At 48.5% G+C, this 21,576-nt stretch overlaps 2 protein-coding genes and 1 non-coding gene across 3 annotated transcripts; all 3 read right to left on the bottom strand.

Moving 5' to 3' along the window:
• Positions 1-7,867: 7,867 nt before the first annotated feature.
• On the bottom strand, positions 7,868-8,528 carry LOC107278927 (uncharacterized). Its single transcript, XM_015756034.3, has one exon. It carries the CDS (start codon positions 8,526-8,528, stop codon positions 8,025-8,027), a length of 504 nt encoding a protein of 167 aa, XP_015611520.1. The 3' UTR covers positions 7,868-8,024.
• Positions 8,529-13,742: 5,214 nt separating this feature from the next.
• TRNAK-CUU (transfer RNA lysine (anticodon CUU)) lies at positions 13,743-13,815 on the bottom strand. The gene has a single exon. It is a non-coding gene; the product is annotated as a tRNA-Lys (tRNA).
• A 302-nt stretch (positions 13,816-14,117) lies between these two features.
• LOC4346922 (U-box domain-containing protein 19) lies at positions 14,118-16,886 on the bottom strand. Its single transcript, XM_015755370.3, has one exon. The coding sequence runs from the start codon at positions 16,694-16,696 to the stop codon at positions 14,558-14,560; it is 2,139 nt and encodes a 712-aa protein (XP_015610856.1). The 5' UTR covers positions 16,697-16,886; the 3' UTR covers positions 14,118-14,557.
• Between the last annotated feature and the right edge of the window lie 4,690 nt (positions 16,887-21,576).

The following is a 21,576-nucleotide window of genomic DNA, read 5'->3' as shown; positions in this document are numbered from 1 at the left end:
TCAAACCGTGGCGAGGCGGCGAGGAACGCGACGGCACTGGCGGCGAAGGCGAGGGAGGCGGTGGCGGAGGGCGGGTCGTCATGGAAGACGCTGGAGGAGATGCTCGCCACGGTGTGCCTCCGGAGCGAGCCAAGCGAGTGAATGCAGATTAATATTGTGCGGTACGTTCTCTGCAGATTGGGAGTTGAGGTTTCAGAAATAAACAAAGTTTAATACTATATATTTCTTTTCAGCTATATAATCTCTATTTTTATATTATGCTCTATTTTTATATTATGCTCCCTCTGTTTCATATTATAAGTAATTTGATTTTTTCTTCTATCAATTTTTTTAAGTTTGTCAAGTTTAAAAGAATATAACAGTATTTTCAACATAAAACAAGCATATTATCAAAATATATTTAACGTAGATTTAATGAAGCTAATTTAATATTTTAAATATTGTTAAATTTTTTATAAAGTTGATCAGACTAAGTTTGATTAAGAAAAATGTTAATAGAGAGACCTATAATATGAACTGCCAATCGGGATTAAGATGCTGCATCTTGCGTCCCTTTTGCGTGGTGTTTGATCAAATCGACCGATTGGGTGTAAGCACAAATAGATACAGTACTCAATATCAAATGGAAGCATGACCGGCCCTGGGGCAGTGCAAATTTAGGGGCCTCCAAAATATATATACTATGATACCAAGCCTGATAGGCTACTTTATGCATTGAGAAGATGCTGCTAGATGAGATTATTATTGACACTATCATCACTGATTTTGCATCTAGAACTGTTAGAAGAAATTATTTTAAATGATCTAGAGATATTTTTTTTTGGTATTTTAAACTTATTAGTGTGAAATTCGTTAATGACAATGAGTTTTTAAATATTATCTTATATTTTTATGGTGAATGGGGGCCTTCATTTTTTGTTCCGCACTGGGCCACCAAAAAGTCAGGGCCGGCCCTGAATGGAAGCGTCGTGTAGTCGGCTGTCGGCCGAGCTTTTTCTACATGGCAGCTGAAGCAAGATGCTTCAGCTAAGAGCAAGCATGTAGGCTGTAAACCAACTAAATACTAAGGTGGAGCAGATAAGAGTGGAGAGAGAGGAGAAGTGGGCTGAAAACCTATAGCCGGCTTGGACACAAGAACCAAAAAACTCTGTGAGAAAGATAAGTTGGTCCTATATTAATTGTAAAGAGCTAACTATTATATGAGTGGGCTGAGAGAAGGCTGCAAAGAACCTTATAGCCAACAAGTTAGCTGTATTATTAACCTTGCTCGTAAGATGAAGTTTGGACCAACAGTACACGTGGATAACTTGTAGAGTCATTGTGGGTGGGGCCGCCCCGCCCTCAGTCCCACTCTGATGAGGTTCTCAGCTCGCCTAGCGCCAACTTCCACGCCTAAAATGAGCACGCCACAGCTTGTAACCTATATTTGTTATTTAGTCTCTCATCATCTGCGGGTAAGCTTATCGGTTGTAGCCAGATAAAATAGGGTTTATCCATTTTATTGCAAATTTGTCTATTAAAAAATATTATTACAATTCGTCTATTTATAACCGTGTTATTTAAATATTATAAAATTAGGACTGTACCGCTGTCTTCACGTTTTCCATCCATCTCTTTCCTTTTTACGTCTTTCTTCTTCTCGCCTTCCCACTAGTACTACTCTTTCTCCTTCATCCTCAGGACCCCCAGATCGAGCCCGATCGCACCATGCGCACCCATCGACCCTGAGAGCTCGTTTCCCATCGTTGAATCCAATCTCCAAAGCTCTGGCGCTGAACTCTACGTGGTGGATGAGGACAACTCTGTTTCTTCATTCGTCGACCGGCGGACTCCCGAGAGCATCCGTGAGATCGATCTCCTTCCCGACGACGCTGTCGCCGACCTCCGCACCATCGCGTCCCGCATGGCTGCAAGCCGGCTGTCGGCTCCTCCCTCTGTCGGCTCGACGTCGAGTGGCTCAGCATCAGCAACAAACAGCGCCTCGAGTGAAAGGCCCTCGAGGCCAAGATATGCCGCTGGATCCGCGCAGCCGATGCATTCACAATGGCATGGATCTGCGGTGACTTCGCAAGGAAGAAGATGCGAGAAGAAGGAAGAAGTCGGAAAAAGGGATGAGATGGATGAAAAACATAACGACAGTGACATGGTCCTAATTTTATAAAATTTTAATGTCACGGCTACAAATAGATGAACTATGTTTCTCTACTTTATTTTGAGTTTTAGCCATGCCAAATGGTCCGATCATTTTGCAGCTTCCCTATCAGCTTTAGGGTGTGTTTAGTTCCTGAAAAAAGTTGTAAGTTTGGGGAAACTTGAGAGTTTGGAAAAAAAAAAGTTAGAAGTTTATGTGTGTAGAAAAGTTTTTGATGTGATATGATGTGATGGAAAGTTAAAAGTTTGGGTAGTTGGGGGTGAACTAAACACGGCCTTAAAAGGATAGTTTTTTTCTTCAGCAATGCAGTACTGTACAAAAGTCTCAAAGTGTTTCAAACAAGTTCGATTCGATCCAACGGTCAAAGAAGCCCAAGTTCAGATCGCTACAACTGGTAACGATTGGTACATTTCGTAGCAATTGAACGTGTTCATATGGTCGATTCTAAAAAATGCCACTGGAAATACGATTTCTTCAAGGAAAAACATGGTTCGCTTGATGAGCAAGCGATCCGGCTTGTGAGAAGTTTTGCTAGCTTTGCTAGGATAAAAGAAAATATATTCTAATATAATTGAAATAAATAGAAATATATTTTCCATCAAATGTATTACATATTTTTTTATAGAGAATATTTATCTTAATTTAATTTTACACATAGCTGCCTATTTAGATTTGATTGTTTTTCAATATTAATAAATCTGAACTCTGAAGGGTAGTTTATAAAATTTATGATGGAAGTAGATGGCATGGCAACTATATTTAATTATCTATTATATTATTAAATGAATAGAAAAAAGAGCCTCCACGTTCGCTCTCATGGCCTATAAATTTTCACATTAATCGGAGAAAAAGAAAAAGCAGAGTCCATATAGAAATACAATTTAGAAATAGTTGAAATTTGGAATTAAAAAATAAGAAATATTAGAAGAGAAGGGTAGAGTCCATATAGAAATACAATTAGGAAATAACTGAACTTCGGAATTACAAATAAGGAATATTAGAAGTAGAGTATAGAGTCCATATAGATTATATTATTAAAGGAATAGAAAAAGGAGCCTCCACGTCCGCTCTTGTGGCCTAGAAATTCTCACATTAATCGGAGAAAAAGAAAAGCAGAGTCCATATAAAAATACAATTTAGAAATAGCTGAAATTTGGAATTAAAAAATAAGGAATATTAGAAGATGAGACTAGAGTCCATATAGAAATACAATTAGGAAATAACTGAAATTCAGAATTAAAAATAAGGAATATTAGAAGTAGAGTATAGAGTCCATATAGAAATATAATTAGGAAATAACTGAAATTCGGAATTAAAATAAGAAATATTAGAAGTAGAGTATAGAGTCCATATATAAATACAATTAGGAAATGACTGAAATTCAAAATTAAAATAAGTAATATTAAAAGCAGAGTATATAGTCCATATATAAATACAATTAGGAAATGACTGAAATTCAGAATTAAAAATAAGAAATATTAGAAGTAGAGTACAGAGACCATATAGAAATACAATTAAGAAAAAAAAAGAAATTCGGAATTAAAAAATAAGGAATATTAGAAGTAGAGTATAGAGTCCATATAGAAATTTAAAACTAACTAAAATTTAGAGTAAACATAATAAAATTTAAAGTAGATTTTAGAGTCCGTATAAAAATACAATTTACAAATAACTAAAATTCAAAATTAAGAAAAACATGGAAGAAGAGTTTAAAGTCAATATAGGAATACAATTTAGAATTAACTGAAATTCGAAATTAAAAATTAAATAATATTAAAAGATGAGTTTGGAGTCCACATATAAATACGATTAGAAATAATAAAAATTTAGAAATAAAAATAAATAATATTATAAGAAGAGCATAGAGTCTATATAGAAATACAATTTACAGAAAATTAACTAAAATTTGATATTAAAAATAATTAATAACTAACACGTATATAAAATACAATATGAATATTACACATTAGTAGTTTTGTAAAGTTATTGTAAAATTTAGAATTATGTTGTCATTTTAATATATTTGAATAATATAATAAGAAAACATATATGCTATTATATAAGAAAAAATATAATGATGCTAGCCGCGCAATATGCACGAGCCACCATGCTAGTTTTAGTAAAGGGGTATAAAGGACAAACACTTGGACAGCAGTCAGCTAGAAATGAAGTCTAAGCATACATAAGTGTTACAGTGACATATATACATATATACATATATGAAATATGTACTACCTAGTTATATGGAATTAATCGAGTAAATGACAATAAGTTAAAGAAATTGATCTCTTACAACTGAATCATTCATTATGCAGTTGGACATGATGCATGTGCATGCTTGCTGACAAACGAGGAAATAAACTTGGTTCTTGGATGAGCTAACGATCTACTACGATTCACCGGAGTTGGCGGCCGCGCGCGGCCCTGTCGGCGACGAGCTGGTTGTCGCACTCGAGCTGCACCTTCTCCCTCCGCCGGGCGCCCCACGCCAGCATTGCCCTGACCCGGACATGGAGCAGGCGACAACTCTGGATCAGCGCCCTCGTCTCCGTCTCCGACGACGACGACGACGCAGCCGCCGGTCCACGACGGGAGGAAGAGGGCTTGACGGCGCCGCCCCCGAAGCCACCGTCGCCGTCGACCACCTCGTCCAGCGTCCTCTTCCTCCCCCTCCTCGTCATCGTCTCGGCGTCGTCCATCCCGGCCGATTCCAACCGCGGCGTGCAGCAGGACGACGACAGCAGCAGCAGAGCCGGCTCGTCTGCCTCCCTCCGCATGTCCGCCACGATGTTCTCCCACCACGCATCATCATCCGTCGCCGCATCGGCCTAGCTCGGCCTCCTCCTCATCCGCTGTCACGATCCCCACACTACACTGGATCAGGTCAGCAATGATGGGCTCAAACCCTCAACTTTGACGGGTTCAGCTCCCGGTCAGAGATTAGTGGTCACTGATGACTTGAGTCACCTGTGACGGGTGAAGACCCGTCAGAAGTAAGAGCCACCTCAAACGGCCCCCAACTAAAACCCGTCACAGGTGAGAGTCACCTCTGACTGGTCCCAACCAAAACCCGTCACAGGTGAGAGTCACCTCAAACGGTGGGACCGTCACTGGTGTGAAAAAAAGGGGGAAAAAAAGAAGAGAAACACCGTCATCTTATGTTACCATCACATTCATTTCGTCCGATTGCATTTGGCATTCACAAATAAAAAAATCGTCACAATTCTTCTTTGTTCCATTGCAGTTGTCCCAATAACAAAACAAAATCACAAGAATCTCAATCACCAAAGGACTCAGAATCATCAATCACAGTAGCAATAATTGGAACAATATAAACAGCACAAGACAAAATACATGGGTGAAAGAGGACTTGCTGGCAATGGATCTGAGCTCGTACGTGGATGGAGGCGGCGGATCTGGCGTCAAGAAGGTTACGGGGGGAGGCGACCAGCGAAGGAGCTCAGACGGTGAAGGAGGCAGCGGTCGGAGCCCGGGGGTTCCAGATCCGGTGATCCCGAACCACCTGGAGACTGGATCTGGCGCCCACCACCTCGAGGCGACCACCGGCGACCACCACCGATCCTTAGGGACGAAGAAGATCCGCCGGAGATCTCCCGCATCCGGCAGGGGTGGGAGGGAGGCGCGGTGGCGCGGGGGTGGCCGACGACGGGAGGGGAGGCGTCGGTGGCGTTGGTGGCCGGGAGGCGGGGGGAGGCGCCGGCGGAGGTGGAGGTGTAGGTGGCGGCCGGCTAGCGCGGGCGGGGGCAGAGGCGCGGCTGGAGGTGGAGACCGCTACCGCCGTCGGGCCTCGGCCGCCTCCCCTCCCGCCGTCGGCCGCCACCGCGCCACGGCTCCAGATCCGTCGTCCGCCACCACGCCTCCTCTCGCCCCTGCCGGATCTGGCGGCCGGGCCACCGCCGCCGCCCCCGCCGGATCTGGCAGCCGGGCCACCGTCGCCGCCCCCGCCGGCTCGGCGACGCGCCTCCCCTCCCGCCCCTGCCGGATCTGGCGGCTGGGCCGCCGCCGCGCCTCCCCTCCCGCCCCTGCCGGATCTGGCGGCCGGGCCGCCGCCGCCCCAGCCGGCCCGGCGCCACCGCGCCTCCCCTCGTCACGGCACATAGAAAGAGAGGAGAGATAGAGAAGAAGTGGAAGAGATAGAGGAGAAGTGGAGAAGAGGGAGCCGGCCGGCCTTATCTCCTCATGTGGGCCCCGCTGGGAAAGGAAACATATATATACAGTGGCAGAAGTCATCTTAAACGGGCCGGGATTTAAAGCCGTTTGAGGTGAGTAAACCTCACCTTTGACGGGCTGTCCGGCTGCGACCCATCACAGGTAACTAGTCACCTGTGACGGGTTAGGACTTAAACCCGTTTGAGGTGAGGTAACCTCACCTGTGATGGGTTCTATTTTCAACTCGTCACAGGTGACTAGTTACCTGTGACGGGTCGCAGCCGGATGCCTCACCGATGACGGCATCCCGTATGACCCATCAGAGGTGACGGTCATCAGTGACCATTTCGTTTGCCCGTCACAGGTATCCCGTCAGAGATGTGAGGATCTGGTGTAGTGCCATCAGCGCCATGATCTCCTTCTCCTCTTCCGTGTCGTCGTCTCGCGGATCAACCTCCATCATCATCATCTCCGTCTTGGTCTCCATGGCCATGGGAGATCGAGCAGTCACACCCGGAGCTCGCACTCTTGCGCAGACGTACGGGATCGTCGATCGACCCGAGAGACGACGAACGCTTTTATTTTCGTGGACAAACGTACACGCGTTCACGTAATCCGACTCGGATACTACTCCGATTTGCTTTTACTTCCTCCGTTTCATAATGTAAGTCTTTCTAGCATTGTGTACATTCATATAGATGTTAATGAATCTAAATATATATCTATGTCTAAATTTATTAACATCTATATAAATGTGGACAATACTAGAAAATCTTACATTATAAAAACAGAGGGAGTATATGTTTATTGAAGCCGACAAATTGGAACATACAATGCTGGGCCTAATTGGCAAGAAGAGAGGAAATTAATGGGCCTCAATAAGCACGATCAGTGCTGGGCCTGGATCGGCCGGTCCATTTACTAGGAAATATGCTCCTCCCATCTCTAAAATCTAAATGCTACTTCTTTTTTTTTAACGACTCGCACGAGACGGTGCGAAGTTCTATTGATAGAGCAGAAAAAAATTACAAGATTACAACTCTGGAGGGTCGTAACCAGGAAAAAGGAAAAAAATATACCACCACCCACACATCGACAGCGCCAACACACAATCCAGGAGAAGGCTAGCACCGAATCGGCCGCCGCTAAGCGTGACCGACAGCCGCTAGACCAACAAAGGAACACAGACGAAGATCGCCCCCTAGGGGATGCCAAAACGACGTCTTTAAGAAGAGAAGCGACGGAAAACCGTTGCCGCCGTCCGTTGGGGCTCAAGGAACCAAGACTGGGCTTTCACCCGGCAACCTGCGAATTCACGGCTGACGCACCGATGCTCAACCACCACTCAAGCTCTGTTGACATGTGGGACCCCTGCACCGGCGTCCCCCGCCGGCCAGCCTTCGTGTGTCGAAGACCACGCTACACCCACCGGCAACTCACACCGAGGTCGCCTCCTCCACCGCCAGCCGCGCCTCTCGCGCCAAGCCAGCCTCCTCCACCGGACATGCCTCTCGCTCCAATCCAGCCTCCCTCCATCGGCTACGCCTCTCGCGCCAAGCCGGCCTCCATCTCCGCTGCCCGCGCCTCTCGCGCGGAGCCAGCCTCCGCTGCCATCGGCTGCGCCTCTGCGCCAAGCCAGTCTCCGACCTCTCCTCCAAACGATGCCACGCCGGCCAGATGCAACCGTCTGCCACACCCTCAGCTAGCCGTCCGAAGCCGCCATGCCTCCGGTGACCGCGGTCACCGCCACCGCAGCCGCTGCTGCCGAACGCCCAGCCACCTCGCCATCGCTATCCTCACCTCCTCCGCCGCAGCCACGTCCACGGTCGCCACGGCCATCGCCGCAAGCCATCCGCTGTCGCGGCCTGCAGCCACCAGCACCCGCTCTCGCCGCCCGCGAGCTCCATGTCGCCGGCCGCGACTCCACACCGCCACCGGTCTCCATGACGCCCTCCCGCTGCCGCACAACGCTGGCCTCCACGACAGCCACACGTCGCTGGCCTCCACGACGCCTGCACGGCAGGCCTCGCCACCCACGAGGCCGCGCGACCGCCTTCACGACGCCTCGACCACCACGGCCGCTGTCTCGCCAGCCAGCCGCCGCAGTCGATACCGCCACAGCCGCCGCCGCCGTCACTGCCACCGTCGGTAGCCGCAACCACCGCCAGCCAGATCTGACTAGAGGCGTCGTTGCCTCCTCCCGCATCACCAGCGTCACCACCAGTTCTTGCGGCACCTCCACCGCCGCATCCGTCGTCCGGCCGCGCCTCCGTGCTCGGTACCGGAGGCAGCTCCAGCAGCGTCTCCCGCCAGGTTGCCGCCGACCAGTCGCTCCAGGTCGCCGCCGCCCAAAACCACCGCCAAACCTCGCCGCCGAGATGTTAGGACGCCGCCGCCCGTCGCTGGGGGACCGGATCCGGCCACCACGGCACCGGATCTAGACGCCACGGCACCGGATCCGGTCGGCGCCGACGCCATGCCCTGAGCTCGTGCCGTGCCAACGTCCTGACCGTCTTGGCCGCGAGCGAGGGAGAGAGAGCCCCGCCGCCGCCGTCCTTGCAGCCGCCCGGCTTTGCCGGCGGCGGCTCGGGCGGCGGCGAGGCTGGGGAGGGGAGGAGAAAGGCGGGGACGGCGCGGCTTGTTCGCCGCCCGCGTCGCCCCCGGGACAGGGCGACCGGGCGAGTTGTAGCCGTGGCTGGACCTTCTCTGCGGTAGTAGTGGCTACCAATTTCTGCATTTGGTAACGTGTGCTTGTGTGCCTTCATGATGATAAGTGTGCGCACGTTGTGAGCGTCTGAGTTTGTATTATGTTTCTAGATAAATAAATACTTTTGGTCTAAGATGCTATAAAAAAAAGAAAGATACTATGCGCGATGGTATCATACTCTTGGAATCTATGTTACCCAGATACGGCTCAATAGGGACTGCTGATCGGCGACTGATCGCGCGCGCCTGCGGCCGCGCGGTCAGTTATAGCCTTCCCCTATGTACTATAGTACAATACTAGTATACTGTACTACCCTTATACTACTGTACTATGTTTATACATATATATACTTTGAATATATACATACCAAATCATTTTTATGTATAAAAAATATATACACGTATACAAACTTCATATACATCATATACAAAGTTTGTATTTATATACGACGTATACAAACTTTGTATACACATATACAAAGTGTATATAAGTATGTATATAAATGTATACGTACCTATAAAACCATTCATGTATAGAAACTTTGTGACGTATTAAAAAACCAGGAAAGAAAACCAGAGAAAATATCAACTTTGTATTTGTATATATACAAAATTTATATACATACGCATAAAAAATACACGTATATAAAGTTTGTATACGTGTATACAAAGTTTGTAATACCTATATACAAACTTTATAAACACATACACAAAGTTTATATCATGTATACAAACTTTGTATACGCATGTAAACTTTGTAATGTAAAAATAAAAGAAAGAAAAACAAATAAAAAAGGAAAACGGAGAGAAAAAAGGAATTGAGAAACGGAGCGAAAAAAACAGAAAGAAAATAAAAGGAAGCACGCGACGTCCGCCGCCCTTCTCTCCGTGCGCCACGTGTCCAGTCGCGTGGCGCGCGCGCGACTATCCGCGAATTAGCTCTTTCGGGGCTCAATGACCACGTATCCGTATCGGATACGGCTCCGATACGTATCCGTACGTATCCCTAATTACCGCGATTTTAGGAAAAAGAAAATAATTCGGATACGTGCTGATACGCTCCCGTCCCGATTCGCTCGAATGGCCTAACCCACTCTTCTTCGCATCATATGGAAGCACCGAGCCGCCGATCCAATCCACCCACAGCGCCGTCTCCGCCTACTATCGCTCTCGTCGCCGACGCCCAACGCAGTTCACGACTTCCCGGCATCGTCCCTTGTTGCCCCAGGCGTAGGGCCTCCACCCGCTGGCCGCCTGGTTCTGCCGCCGCCCGAGGCGCAAGGCCTCCACCGGCTGCCAAATACCGCGTCACCGCCCTCGGCAGCCGCGCAGGGCCTCCGCCAGTCGACAGCCGCTGGCTCGCTGCATTTGCCGTTTGGTTCTTTCCTCCTTCGAAGTCTCAATCTGCGATGAGTTCTGTTATATGTTTTCTCTTCACATTTTCTTAGTGCTAGTGCATTATCATTTTTTAGAATCAAATTTTGGAATTGGAAGCTTAACTGCTTCGGATGCACGCTCATCAGGGCCACTAGTGATTATTCATGGGAGTTACATGGTGAGCTTAATCTGCTGAGACACTGTTATTAGATTTTGGTGTATTGGACCTGTCTTATGACGTAGGACTTTCAGCCACATCGCTGTGAATGAATGCAGACAACAATTAAACTTATCTTAGCTATTGAGTTGAACTTGATGTCCTGAACAGGTTATATTCTAATTATCTCTAGTTGATGTCATGTAATCTGGCATTATGTTTTCCCTCTATATTTTTTATTCTTTTTAAATATCTATAGACGTATCCCCGTATCAGGGTTTTTATGAAAATGCCGTATCCTCGTATCACGTATCCGTATCCGTATCCCCGTATCAGGGTAACGTAGCTTGGAATTGGTAGTGAATGGTCTCTTATTTCACTATGGGTGGCGTAGTTTTATTAGAATTGTTGGCTAAATCCATATGGTTTACCGCTAGTTAATAATAAGGTGAAGTTGGAGGTTTATCCCATTACCTATCACCTATTTTTTTATTTGTTGAACAGATTTGCCTTAGGGCAGAAGCTAGCTAGAGATGTAAACCATTTTCGCTATCTAAATATAAATAAATATTAGAGTACACGTAGACACTGATCATGTTCAGCCCTTCAATTTTTTTATCCGTACTGAGCTCGTTCAACCTATACATGGCCAAATAGACCACCTAGCCCGGGCGCGACTAGGCCTAGGCCCAAGATTAGTCGGGCCGGTACAACCCGACCTACACGCTAGGACAAGCCAGGCCATGCCCGCCCACGGGCTACACCAATAGCCCAGGCACGACCCGAAGACACAAAAGCCCCTTGGGTCGTCCCTTATAACTTTGGGCCGTATCTTATATGGAGAGTATAAGTCTATTTGGAATCCCTCACCTCTTGGGGCATGCGTCATATGACCGAGATTAGTCTATTTTGCATCCCTAATCGTCGAACCGTGTCGTGCCGGGCCAGCCCACCGTGCTGAGGTAGAGGCCCAAACACGACCCAACCTGACAGGTTGGGCTGACACGGGCTCAACACCAATCGGACCGTGTCATGCTTAAGCGGGCCAAAACCCTGTGTCGTGGGCCAGGTCGTTGGGCCTCGGGCTTTTTGGCTATATATAGTCCAACCCTTTGTTTCTGTTTTGTGTTTTTGACTTGCAAAAATCGTTACAAAAGGGATAACCCCATGCTCGGGGACGGCTGATACGCGATTAGCCGCGGGGTGAGGGGAGGGGGGGCGGGGGGGCGCACACGGTCAGTCGCCCCCTCCTCTAGTCTCCCTGTATCTAATCTATACATTATATGTATATACGTATGTATATGCTATAAACACATACGTGTGTATATAGTATATATATACGTATATATAAATATATTTTTAATGCATAAAAAATATATAAACATATACAAAGTTTATATATGATGTATAGAAAAGTTTATATTGGACATATACAAACTTTGTATACGATGAATACAAACTTTATATACATGCATATTAAAAAATAAAATAAAAACTAGAAAATACACGATGTATACAAACTTTACATACGCGTATACAAACTTTGCATACGCGTATACAAACTTTGTATACATACAAATACAAACTTGGTATATATACGAATACAAACTTTGTATTCATACACCTTAAAAAAAACCAGGAAAAAACAGAAGAGAAACCGGAAGAAAGAAAGAAAAAAAGAGAAAACCAACCAAACAGAAACGATAAAAAAGGTAAAAAACAAAAAAACAGAAAACTCGCTCTCCCTCCGTCCTCTCTTTGCACGTGACACGTGTCCAATCACACAGCGAGAGACGCGCCCGACTGATCGCCAACAGTGTTCTCGCCCCCATGCTCTGTACTAAATACCAACGGTAAGGCGCCTGCTCGCAACAGCATCCATGATCTAGCGACGATATATGTGTCCACTGACCGGTCCACCGGTATTGGTCTTGTTCCTTATTTTGTTATTATTTCTCGTCATCGCTCAAGCCTGAGGACAACGAGCATCCATGGGGTTAGCGAGGTTAATCAGTTAATCACACACTTAAACGCAAACAATCTCCTCGGATCAATCAACGAACGCACACTACGTACCCCAATTTCTTATTTTATTCACGAGATAGATGGCACCCATTGCTCAGTCACCGTCCAACTCCATTCCTCTCCCGTCCCGTGACCGATCACGAGACGCCCAAAAAGCCAGAGACTCATCTGTCACCACCAACGCGATCGAGATCGAGCTCTACTTAATTAACAACCCTGATTAGCAGTACTAATCACACATTAATTAACTCGTGTCGGGTCAGTTAACGACACTAACCTCGGTACAGGCGATGAGCCGTCGATCGATCGATTGATCCCGGACACGTACGTCGGCCTGAATGATCCGCACGCAGTCGCAGGTGTGTGGCGGCTGATTAATTTATAGCTCCACTACACGAAGCTTGCATACTCGATCGACAAAAAACAAAAGTTAATTTTATTTTTAAGAGAAAACTATAAACGTAGACGCTCGTAACGCACACACAGTCACCTGAACCGATATATCTTAATATTAATAAAGTCACCAGTACACGTGTGTCTCGGTCTCGCTATCAACGAATACCTCATATGTATATCGCTTAAAAATAATTAGCCGTAAATACGATTACACCGTGTCTAATCTAGAGATCCAATTTTAGTGGGTTGGTTCAGCTAAAAAAAATTCTAGCCAGTTAAGCTAGCTCGCTTGTGAAAAAAGTTAATTAATTAGTGTGTGGTGATTAGTGTAATCAATTGGCGAATTGTTCGTTTGTTCTGCGAGTGTTCCTTGCACGCAATGGCCAGGTGGGTTAGGGCAGTAGCTAGTAAGCGACAGAGGGAGGCTGCTTTGATCAGATCTAGGTTAGGATAATCTGTTGCCGACATCAAACCAAGCTATAGTGTGCTGCTGATCTTTCAAAAAAGAAAATAATAATAGTAATTGCAGTTTGCCGCTGTTACGCTGACACGTCACACGTTAGCACATTAGCAATTTCGGCTGTGTGGGTACGTGGGCTTGATTCCATTGAGATTTGAGGAGCTTCTTCTTCTGTTGCAAAGAGGGAAAAAAAATCTTGTGTGAATTTCACCATCCGTAAGAATCATTCATTAATTAACCGTGATGATGAGTAAAAAACATAGTTACCGTGATTAGAGGAGTTGAAAAAAAATAAACTGCGCCCACCGTGGGGCTCGAACCCACGACCACAAGGTTAAGAGCCTTGCGCTCTACCGACTGAGCTAGACGGGCCTTGTCATTTTGCTGGTGAAATGTTCTTATAGTAAAAGTTTTACTGCCAAGACAGTCATTTACACACGACAGGCCATCAGTCAACAGTAGTAAAAAAACTGTTGGCAAGCTGCTTTCTTCTTCAGTGTGGAAGCATACATGACCTGTTCCAATCACATGTTCACGACGATGAGATCCAGCGTTTTCTCATGTGTGTGAAACAGTCCTGGGGCACATTGCAACTCCCATCGCATCAACGAAATATCCATCGAAACTTCCGCTGTATATGCTTGTATGTAACATGAGTCTTTGATCCATATACATTACCGAATCTCTCAATCCATCAGACCATCACATTGAATTCACCACAGTGAACAAAACAACAACCACCGACTATTTACATCACAAACAGCGTCACAAACAGCAATCAAACCCAAAAACAAACTCATGTACACACTAGTTATGTACTACAGTCTACAGCTAACTAACTATCCATCCATCAGTACAAGTTCACCGCAATTTCCCCCGTACTTTAATTTACTACTACTGTACTACGTGTGTATGAATATATTTTGTGTAACTGTGTACAAAACAAGACGAAAAAACGGCAAAGAGGAACAGAGTATGTGCGACGCAAAATTCGATCAAGACTCTTCTAAAACGCGAGCCGAGATCGTGACAAAAACCAATGTCCTATGTACGATCTACTGTATTATGCTCTACTTAATTACGTGTGTTTGTTTGTGTGGTTTGTCGATCGCTGCTATAGCACGCGAACGACACGGTCACCGCCGGCGTCCGACGACGCCGACGACGCCGGCGGCGGCGGCGCCACCTCGTAATGCCGGTGGATCTCGTTGAGCAGCGCCCGCGCCTTCTTGCTCGTCTGCGGGCTGCCGCCGTCGGCGACGAGCGAGTAGAGCGACGCCATCAGCCCCGGCATCCGCCCCAGCACGGCGACCACCTTGGCGCCGCCGTGCCGGCACAGCGAGGCGAGGAGCGACACGCTGTGGTCTCTCGCCGACCGGGACGACGACGCCGACGACGCGGCGAGCGCCTCGGCGAGGCGGGCGACGAGCCCCGGCTGCGAGAGGACGGCCGCGGCGCCAGACGGCTGCTCGGCGATCCTCGCCAGCAGCGCGACGCTGTCCCCGGCGAGGTCGTCGCGGTCGGCGGAGAGCAGCAGCGCGGCGAGCGCTGACACGGCGCCCGCGGCGATGGCCCTGCCGTGGTTGGCGGCGCTCTGGAGCAGCCCGTACAGGCTGACCATGGCGTTCTTCCGCCCGCGGTACGCGCCGTCCCGGATGAGCTGGACCAGCGTCGGGATCGCCTCCGGGATGCGGCCGATCTCCTCGGCGGAGTCCGGGCTGTTCGACGAGAGGTAGAAGAGGACGGCCGCCGCGTTGTGCTGCGCCTCGGCCTTGGCGCCGACGTTGATCACGTCGACGACGAGGCCGACGCCGCCGACCTCCACGATGGCCGTCCTGCCGGCGGGGTGCTTCGAGAGGTTGAGCAGCGACGCCACGGCATTGTCCTGCACGGCGGCGTCGGTGGAGGAGAGGAGGCACAGCAACCACGGCACGGCGTTGGCGTCGACGAGGCAAGCCCGGTAGAACACGCTGTGCTTCGACAGCTTCCGTGCCTCCGACGTCGCCTTCCTCCGCTCCTCCGTCGACCCCCTCGAGAGCTGCGCCACGATGTGCGCGACGGCGAGGCGCGCGGCGCCCGCGGCGGCCGGGCCGAACGGCACGGCCGTGTTCGCGACGGCGCCGTGGCGGTGGCCACCGCCGCCGGCGGCGCTCAGCTCCGGGAGGGTGACGCCATTGATGAGAAGCATCCGCTCGATGATCCCGCGGAGCACGGTGTTGGGGACGAGGTCGGCGGTGCTCAGCCTCTCGCCGGTGACCGGGCACGTGCGGCAACCGGCCTTCATCCACCGGGTGATCGACGCCCGGTCGTATGTCTGGCCGGTGGACACGGTCACCGGATCGGTCATGAGGTCAAGAGTGATCGGGCACTGCAGCGCTTCCGGTCTGATCCATTCCGGGCACCTCGCCGGCGCCGGCGCTGCCGCCGCCGCCGGTTGCGACTTGCTCGCGTCAATGTGGTCGAACAGCACGACGCGGCAGTACACCAGGAACGTCATTAAGCTGTTCATGACGAGAACGTCATTGCTGTTCTCGTCGCCGGCGTCCAGCCGCGCGCAAATCTCGCTCTCCAGGAACGCGATCTCCTCGGAGCAATCCGACCAGCTCCCGACCCTGACCCGGCGGAGCACCCGCCTCACGTCGTCGGCGTCCGGCGCGACGCCGTCCTTGAACTGATCCAGGATCGACCGCACGCTCCGCGCCGCGCGCTCGTCGGCGCCGTCGGGCCGCACCGCCGCGCGCCACGCCTGCTCCGACACCACCCGCGCGAGCTCCCCGGCCTCCACCGACGCCTCCGCGACGCTCCTCGGAAGCGCGTCCATGGCCGCCGCGACCGACCCGAGCACCAACCTGAGCTCCGACGCCACCATCCCGGCGTTCACGAGCACCCACAGCCGCGCGCCACGCCGCGCGCAGTCCGCGAGCAGGAACCGCAGCTTCTGCATCGCCACGTGCAGCTCCGTCAGCCCAAGCACCGCAGACGACGGCAACGCCGCCGCCGCCGCCGCATCCTGAACCTCCTCGAGGAACGCGAGGAGGATCCCGGCGAGCCGCACGGCCTTGCGCACGCCGCAGCGGAGAACGGGGAAGGCGTCGACGTCGGCCGCCCGACGGCTGGCGACATCCGCCGCGAGGGAGAGCAGCGAGGCGAGCAGCGGCGCCGGCGCGATGTCCTCGCACGGGTAGACCGCCGGAAGAGACAGTAGCCGCCGGCGCTTCGGCTTGCTCGGCGGCGGCGGCGGCGGCGACGACATCGGGGAGAGAGGGGAAGAGAGAGAGCATAAAATGGTAAAGAGAAGTTTCGAGGTGGGCTGTAAAATCGCAGCGAGTGAGGGGTATATATAGCGCGACGGGTACACGTGTTGGCGGGAAGGAGGCAGAGGGCTTGGGATGGCGACACGTGTATGGGTGGACACGTGGAGGACGATGAGAGGACAGCTTCCCGGATAATGGCTGGAAGCTTTGTTCCCTTTTGCTGCTCGATTGATGGGGTTGGATGAAACTGGATAGGAATGAAGCAAACAAGAGTCTTTAATTTTGCTGTATTAGCAGGCTCCTTTTGCCTAAGCTAGACACATCGATATTTCATGTGCATTCCTTTTTTCTAAAATGTGTACACATATCGATCTATGTGCAATGGACTTAATTAGCAAACTTTGAAATCAGGCGCTGAGGTAGAGTATGAAAGGGGTGCCCAGAAACCTAGTCAAGAAATCTTTTTAGCTATATCTCATCGATTTTCACCATGTGTGTATCCTCTAAATACAAACTTAGACGTCTGTATTAGCTTAAACTTAATTTAAATTAGAGTAAATTAAGCAAAAGTTACCCTAATATATTTTGTTCTAGCTCCGTCCCTGTTTGAAATATTGAAGATCTCTCACGTCATTGCAGATTGTGTATCACTGTATCATTCAATCGAATTATGCACGCGCATGCATGTCTGATTGTTGCTATACGCAGATCTCGATCTATCGATAGCACGTACTACTACTCCACATGCATGCATCGTGTGATCGTATCCTACTTAAAAATAAAGAAAAGATATATAGAACAACAATGATTAACTAATCACCGCGCCGTCTACGTGAAATGCACCGTAACTTTTCTTTTCTACCGGGATTTTAACGCTCGATCGTGACTCCAGATTCATTGATGTCAGTCACAAGCAAATTAAAAGCCGCCTTTATTTCATCTATGTATGTACATCCAAAGTGGAGTTTAGTTCGCGCAGAAGTCGCGCACATATGCGCGTTTTTTTTTCTTTTTTCGCTGGTCGGCCGTGCCAAAGTTGTGTCATGGCCGTATGGGTTTCGCACGCACAGTGACTCAGCCAGCACGAGTCCAACCTTGCACACGCATCATCCGCTCGCCGGCGCCGTATCAAAATCGTGTATATCCCAAAGTAAGCGCAGCTTAACCAACCTAACCAGGTTTAAATCTTAATTAATTTTGATAATACGGATGCTTGTATTTAAAGCTAATTTTTTTTAAGTGGTAGATAATGTATCCATTAACACTGAGGAGCCTATAGTGATTTTGTCAATCTTAAAATATGTCTGTTCAGTCTTCCAAGAATACTCATATAAATATAATGAGTAGAAATACGGTGTGCGGCTGTATGGTTACAGAGGTTAGTGTGTAAATGTTATGGGCGCCTATTTTGTACTGTGTTTTTAAAATCGTGCAGATCCACGGCTCGCTGGCGGGATCGGACCGTGATCCAGATTTCCTGACGACACGAGACGATCAAACGAAGAGAAATCACGAAGGGGAGCGTGGGACCCACATGTACGGCTGGGCCCACGTGATCGCCACCCCGTACACGTGGCACCCATCGTGTCGCGCCTCGGAAAATCCATCGACCTGGGGGCAGCCGCGCGAGGAGGGGTGGGGGCCCCACCTGGCCGACATACCGACGGCCATGCTGCGAGTCAGCGAACACCAAACACCGCGGTGGCCTCCAACCCCGCGCCGCCACGTGGGCGTCAAGGGTTTTTTATTTTTTTTTAAGAATTACACACCGTACAACGCAGAGACTCACAACGCACGCGCACTCACTCCTATGAACACACGCACGCAAACCCTATCTCTATGAGCATCTTCGAAGACTGGACCGACGCCTCGCTGTCGATGGGTACGTCGCCTGCCACTGAAAGCACAATGCCGTTAAATCCTAAAAATTTCGCTCCTATAGAGAGTTGAATCTAGAACTTTAGATGCTACTAAGGCTCTCATAACCATTAGGCTACGGGCCCTTTCGCACAAGGGTTTTTTTTCTCTTCACGCCTCCGTCCGCTCGTCGTCCACGCCACGGGGCTCCATTGCTGTATTGCATGGCAATGGGCTGTAAATCGGGGTTAGCCCGGCTGTCACCTGCTAATCACAAGCTGCTGCTGGTGGTTAATTACCAGCGACGTGTGACGTTTGACACGAGTCGAGTAGAAAAATACTAGTAGTAGCGGGGCCTCACTCACGCCGCCTACGTGTTGGGGGTGGGCGGGGGCCACGCGGCGCGGCGCGATTGCGTGGTCCCAGCTCGCTGTCTCGCGCATCCGTCCAGGAAGGCAATCAAGCCGGGGACCCCACACGGCGTGAGTGACTGGTTGGTCCCGTCAAAAATCGTCGCGTCGCGGGACGAACCGGTCAACCGTGAGGAGGAAGGCGTGTCGCTGTCAGACGTGGCGAACGGGGACAGGGACGGATACGGACACGTTAAGTGTACGTACGTACGCCCTACCGGTGGCTCTGCTCGAGAAAACGCGCAAGGTTTGTACCATATACGTTTGCGACAGGAGAGGTGATCGATATATGCAAACTAATTAACGGAATCAAGTGGAGGGTGAGTAGGGTAGAACACGGATGTACTCCTACTAAAATGTATAGCCATTTCTACGAGTTTAGCTTGGTACATTTTCTTTTCAACATATCGGTGCATGCGGTTATCATGGGACTTGTTTCAAAGAGTTTTAGGTATCAGAATCAGAAACTATCTTAGTAATTAGCAGTCTAACTTCTTTTTTAGATTATAGGAAGTTGTAATTATAGAATCCAATAGAAGATATTGGAAATCATAATTTTTCCACAATCTCAAAAGCTGGCTACCGACCAGCTAATTCTCATAATCTTAAGGTCCCCAAACATGCTATATATAAGATTGTTTTTATAATTAGTTGCCTTGTGTAACATACAATTTTACGAAGTGCCAAGTAGCTCGACTGGTTGGGTTTTTACTTGCGGTTGAACACTTGAACCTGTCCGTTCGGGTTCTAATTAATTCCTAGACTTAGCACATGTCATCGTATTTACAGCTAACTACTTTCTTAATGCTAGGCGATGTCATACCCGTTGACAGTGAGACATCTACAATTACTTCATTAATTTCAATATATGTCAGTTCAATCCTCCGGGAATGTGTACATATGAATACGATATGAGTATATATGTGTTCGTATGGGTGAATGTTCGTGCGTTGTGAGCGTCTGTGTTGATACTATGTTTCATTAGAAAAAAAAACTGCTAGACTACATGTATGCGACTAAACATCTGTATAGTCCTTCCCTATTACTCCCTTCATCTCAAAATATAACAACTTTTAGCACTTAGGATTTGCCCTAAATTATAACAACTTCTTCACCAACATTATCTTCCCAACCAATCATAATCCTCCACCATTCACTTTTTCCACCTACCTCCACTTTTCAACAAATCACAACCCCTTCCTATTTAATTTCTACCTACTTTCTTAATAACCGTGTCCAACTCTAAAACTTCTTATATATATTATGGGACGGAGGCAGAAATATATACTCCCTCCGTTTACTTTTGATTGTCATATTTTGACTTAAACACTATATAAGAAAAACAAACACGCTTATAACTCTATAAGCCCAGGCTCTTATCAACTAGCCAACGGGCCTGCATGCCTCATCCCATAATTAAAGCTGGCTGCATGTGACTGTGACAAACGAATATGAGGTGGTTGCCGCGCGGTCAGAAAAATGAATCCGTTGCCTCGCGCGGTAGAAAAGGAAGGAGCGATTGATCTCCCGAGGACGAATTAACTCCGCGAGAAAACTGAGTCGGTGCACGTGTGGGAACCGAGAAAAGTCCGACACAAATGGGATGATCGGAACTGTAAAATCGATTTTGTGAATTGTGACGATCAAAAGTAGAAAGGCAAAACTTTTGTCCTTAAAACTGTATAGTGGGTCATTAATTACAATCGATCGTCTGCTGAAATGCTTTGGGTTAGCAGTGGGAGAGCAGTAGAGAGTGATGTTGTTGGCGTGTGGGGCCTTAATTACTGCGTACGTACGTACTACGTTCCAGAATCTAATCCTTTTTGATGCAGTCGATCGATGGTGGAGAGCGTGCAGTGCGTGCCATGGCAATGCATCATGCGTGCACTGGATCAACGCGTCCGGAGCAGCTGTCTCTGCTCATGTATTGGATTGGGTTGGAACAGCCGGGCGGGCACTGTGTTAGCACTTGGCAGTCGCCCTCTTGCCAGCAGCCAGCCCGTTTAGTAGTGGGTATAGAGATTATATTTTCAGCTATATAATTTTCTCGTTGCCACCAAACTTAACCGAGTTGGCGTTTTACATCAACTGGTAAAGCGTTTTTGTTTTCCTATTGACTCCGTGACTAGCTCCATGCTGCAAGCTAATACAAGGTTGGTTGGTCCGGTCTCGAGTTGGCCGGTTTCGGTATTATTGGTGGATGCATGCGTGGAATTCAATGGCACCCACTACAGTGGACGTCTCACTGGAGAAGCGTTTTTGGCTTCCGTCTCCAACTTTCCATGTCAAGACAACAACGAGTTCTAAAAAACAAACAAAAAAAGAAGACAACAACGCCTGAATGCAACAAACCTTGTTCAATTAATTGGGTTATTTCAGAAGCAAGCATCGTTTTGTGGAGGCTTGGCTTAAGTGTTGCTGTTAGCTTACGTCGATCGAGTTTAATCATGGCGGCAAGAAAGCTAGCTATCATCTGGCGCTCTCTCACTCTCACCGGGTCACCTGGATCATCATAACGAGCTAGACTAGCTACGTCGTTCTGTGTTGTGTTCTCACAGCTCTCGTTGCTTTCAGTCCAGTCGATATCGCAATCTCTTTGAAATGGAGCCCGG

This window comes from Oryza sativa, chromosome 9, assembly GCF_034140825.1.
Source record: "Oryza sativa Japonica Group chromosome 9, ASM3414082v1".
In the NCBI taxonomy this organism is placed as follows: domain Eukaryota; kingdom Viridiplantae; phylum Streptophyta; class Magnoliopsida; order Poales; family Poaceae; genus Oryza; species Oryza sativa.
The sequence above is the reverse complement of the archived record's forward strand: the minus strand, read 5'-3'. Positions and strand labels throughout refer to the sequence as shown.

Coding starts and splice junctions, on each gene's coding strand:
- LOC107278927 (XM_015756034.3), bottom strand. CDS start 8,528: ATGCGGGAGGAGGCAACGACGCCTCTAGTCAGATCTGGCTGGCGGTGG.
- LOC4346922 (XM_015755370.3), bottom strand. CDS start 16,696: ATGTCGTCGCCGCCGCCGCCGCCGCCGAGCAAGCCGAAGCGCCGGCGG.